Source organism: Aedes aegypti, chromosome 2, assembly GCF_002204515.2.
Source record: "Aedes aegypti strain LVP_AGWG chromosome 2, AaegL5.0 Primary Assembly, whole genome shotgun sequence".
In the NCBI taxonomy this organism is placed as follows: domain Eukaryota; kingdom Metazoa; phylum Arthropoda; class Insecta; order Diptera; family Culicidae; genus Aedes; species Aedes aegypti.
In genome coordinates this window covers 4558995-4562334 of record NC_035108.1, presented here as the reverse complement: position 1 = coordinate 4562334, position 3340 = coordinate 4558995, and the positions used below count along the sequence as shown (strand labels likewise).

Sequence of the window (3340 nt, the reverse complement as noted above, 5' to 3'; positions counted from 1 at the left end):
CCATTAAAGTATTGAAGGTCCACCGCACATGAAATCAACATATTTACCAAGTTAAATTCTTTAGTTTGGCAGTTTAACCTTTTTTTTTCTTATTGTAATCATATCAATAGAATTGATGCAATAATGTGATAATTTAATGTTTACAAGAGCGTTTTAACTTTTCTGGATATAAAAGCAAGCGAAACGATCAATACGCGTTGTGACCACGCCGCTCTTACTGAAAGTAAATACCAAAAATGATTACATTCGCAGTGCCAACTTTGATCGTGACTCTGCTGGGGATTGGAACTGTAGTGGCTCAACCCAGGCCGGACGACCCGTCATGTATGGAGGGTAACCAGAGGAAGGCCCACGATTGTTGCCGCATGCCGATGCTTGTAGAGCAAAGCGTCATGAATCGCTGCATGACGGAGAACCCGATGACTCCTCCCGTTCCCGGTGTGCAACGAACAGAAGGCTGTGTAAGATGAGTTGCAGATCATCTAAAATCGAAGCAACCATATCATTTTTTTTTTCAGTGCATCGCCCACTGCGTGTTGACCACGCTCAACGCATTCAGGGATAACTTGATCGACGCAGCCGCAGCCAAGCGTGCTTTGACCCAATCCATGGGTGCAAATTCGAGCTTCGTTGCCCTCATTGGAGGGGTGGTAGACGAATGCGTAAATCTGGTACACAACAATGCAGCTTACAAGGTCGCTCCGGTTGCATCCACTCCGGGTCGTCCGGGATGCAGCTTCATGCCGGAAGGATTCGTCAACTGCATCAAGGGAAGGTTCTTCCAGGTGAGGGTCATCTGAGGTGATTTGTTTTTTGACATCATGTGATTGGAATTTGGTTTGTTAATCATGGTTTCAGCAATGCCCGACCGCTGAATGGACGAGGGATGCTGCATGTGATCAGCTGAAGCAAAAATTAACAGCTGGATGTTCATTTGGGTCGTTGATGGGCTGAACTTCGTAAGAAGGCAAGAAATAAAGTCAGAAATCGTGAAGCTTGGAATTTTCATAACTCAAAATCGATCTATTTCATTATTCGATCAAAAGAAAGAATTTCCACGAGTCGATGTTTTCAATGCAATTTCTAGCTGATTGTTCTTCAATGTCTCACCAGAGACCGTTGATGGTGTTTATTGTCTTACCTTCATCAACAGAAAGCAACAGAAGTACGAAATAAATCAATTAATTACATTGAATATCAATATGAACTTGTTTTTATGATGACCTCATTCTATTCCGACTGCTTGCTGTTATTAACAATGTGTTCGGTAATTTATTTAACAATTCGTTCGGTAATAGTTCACGAATATATTGTAATTTTTTGACAGCTTTGTGTCGATTAACATTACAGATTGTTCGGCAATTCTTAACTTTACCGAAAGCATTACCGAGCGCTCAGTGGTTTATATTTCCGTAAAAAAATACCGGAGTCGGTGCTATTTTCTAAGTATGTATTCATAAAGTAATGGTCAAACAAATTTAACTTTTTTGTAAAATGAGGAAAGTATTGGTTGAAAATACCTTTAATTAAGACTAGTTTTGAATTTAGAAAATTTTGATGTTCTACAAACTATTTATAAATTTAATTTGTATAAGATTGATGCTAAGAACTTTGAAATTGGTTCAAAAATAACCAAGTTATGAGGGCTTCACCGAACATAATAATTTTTAACATGCAAATTCAACCTTCAAGTCGCTTCGCTTATAAACCCTAATATTTTTGGCTTAACTTTTGCGCCATGTGGTTTGAATTCAGAAGAGCACATGAAAAATTCAGAAGAGCACCCCACTGCCCAGATTTACCCTTGAAGAATTTGTTTGGCAGATCTCACAGTGGTACCTCGTAGAAAACGTCCAAAAAACACTAAAAGAAATTATGAGTGTTTATTCCAGAGATTCACTCCAAGAATTACTTTAATGATACTTTCTATTTATTTATTTATTTATTTATTTTGACTGATAATTTTGAAAGAGGGAAAAGCCCCTTTGAGTGATTTCCTTTCGAAATCTTTCTCAAAAAGGCACAAAACCTCTTTATCTTTTCTTATAACGTTACAAAACAACAAAAAAATAACTTAAACTATAGGCTCATACGGCAAAAAATAACCAGAACAGAGCCAAAAACTGTAATATAATCTAGACTTGAGTGGCCATTGATATCTTGAAAAAATGTGATGAGGGGAAGGGGGGTTCTAAGCATCATCTAGGCATCCAAACGCTATCTTGATATCTGAAAATAAAAAAAAAAAACATACAAAAAAAAACGAGTATCAAACAATATATGAAATATCGATTAAAAATTGAAATAAAAGTTTAAGTATAGGGTAGTGCTTTGTACCCAATATATCCCGAATTGAAACAGGAATTGGATGACCAAAATTAATTATATTGTTAAATAATTTTTCTCTTGGTAAAACGTATCTTGAACATTGAAGTACAATATGATCAATATCTTCATAAGAGATTCCACACTCACACAAATTGGAATCCTTAATATTGATGCGATATAAATGACTGTTACATGAATAATGATTCGATATCAGTCGTGAAAAAGACATTTGCCCTTTACTAATGGAATATTGTTTTAATTTGGGATAATATTCAGAAGGACAAATGTTACGATTATAAATTAGCCCTCGAGCAACACCAAGTTTTGCCAATTAATCAGCCTGCTCATTACGTAAATTTTACAATGGGAAGGGATCCATATTTTTTATGACAAATCCCTGAGAGTGTAAGGCAAATAAAAGTTTTTTCAACATAAATAATATATAACGAGTTTTGAAATTGAAAGAAATGGTGTTCAAAGCATGAAGACAACTCAAGCTATCAGAACAAACAATGTAAATATTTGGTGGACACTCCTTTATTAAGGTGCAAGCGAAGTATAAAGCGATTAATTCTGCTAAGAAAATAGAACAAGGAGCTTGCAATTTAAAAAAGTGAGCCGAAAATTCATTATATACTCCGAAACCCGCGGTGTCTTGAATTAACAAACCATCTGTAAAATAAAATTGTGCAGGGGTGATTCCATCAAATTTACGCTCAAATAAGATATTGGCAGAATAAGGATGTAAATGTTTTGGAAATTGTTTTAATTCATGAAACAAAGACAAGTCAATCAAAGGTTGATAAGAATGAACATCAATTTTAGAATTGTAAAAACCATTCAATGAAACTGGTACAATATTTTCAGTGGAGCAATGAATACAAGGTTCCAATATTTTGCTCGTCGGGTTAATTTCAAATAGTGACTTCAAAATATTGATAATTGGATGATTAGTTGAGAAACAATTCATCAAAAATTTGCAATTTAGTTCTTGAAAACGAATCTTGAGTGG

General features: G+C 35.4%; 1 protein-coding gene across 1 annotated transcript; it reads left to right on the top strand.

The window, feature by feature from the left end:
• Nucleotides 1–207: 207 nt before the first annotated feature.
• Nucleotides 208–1175, top strand: LOC5574886 (general odorant-binding protein 67). Its single transcript, XM_021843721.1, has 3 exons — nt 208–461; nt 519–785; nt 859–1175. The coding sequence occupies exons 1-3, from the start codon at nt 237–239 to the stop codon at nt 952–954; spliced, it is 588 nt and encodes a 195-aa protein (XP_021699413.1). The 5' UTR covers nt 208–236; the 3' UTR covers nt 955–1175.
• Nucleotides 1176–3340: the final 2165 nt, after the last annotated feature.

Bases quoted from the DNA above. Each gene is read 5' to 3' on its own strand.
- LOC5574886 (XM_021843721.1), top strand. From the start codon at position 237: ATGATTACATTCGCAGTGCCAACTTTGATCGTGACTCTGCTGGGGATT. The intron at 462-518 runs GTAAGATGAGTT...TTTTTTTTTCAG, and splicing joins TGCAACGAACAGAAGGCTGT to TGCATCGCCCACTGCGTGTT. The intron at 786-858 runs GTGAGGGTCATC...TCATGGTTTCAG, and splicing joins TCAAGGGAAGGTTCTTCCAG to CAATGCCCGACCGCTGAATG.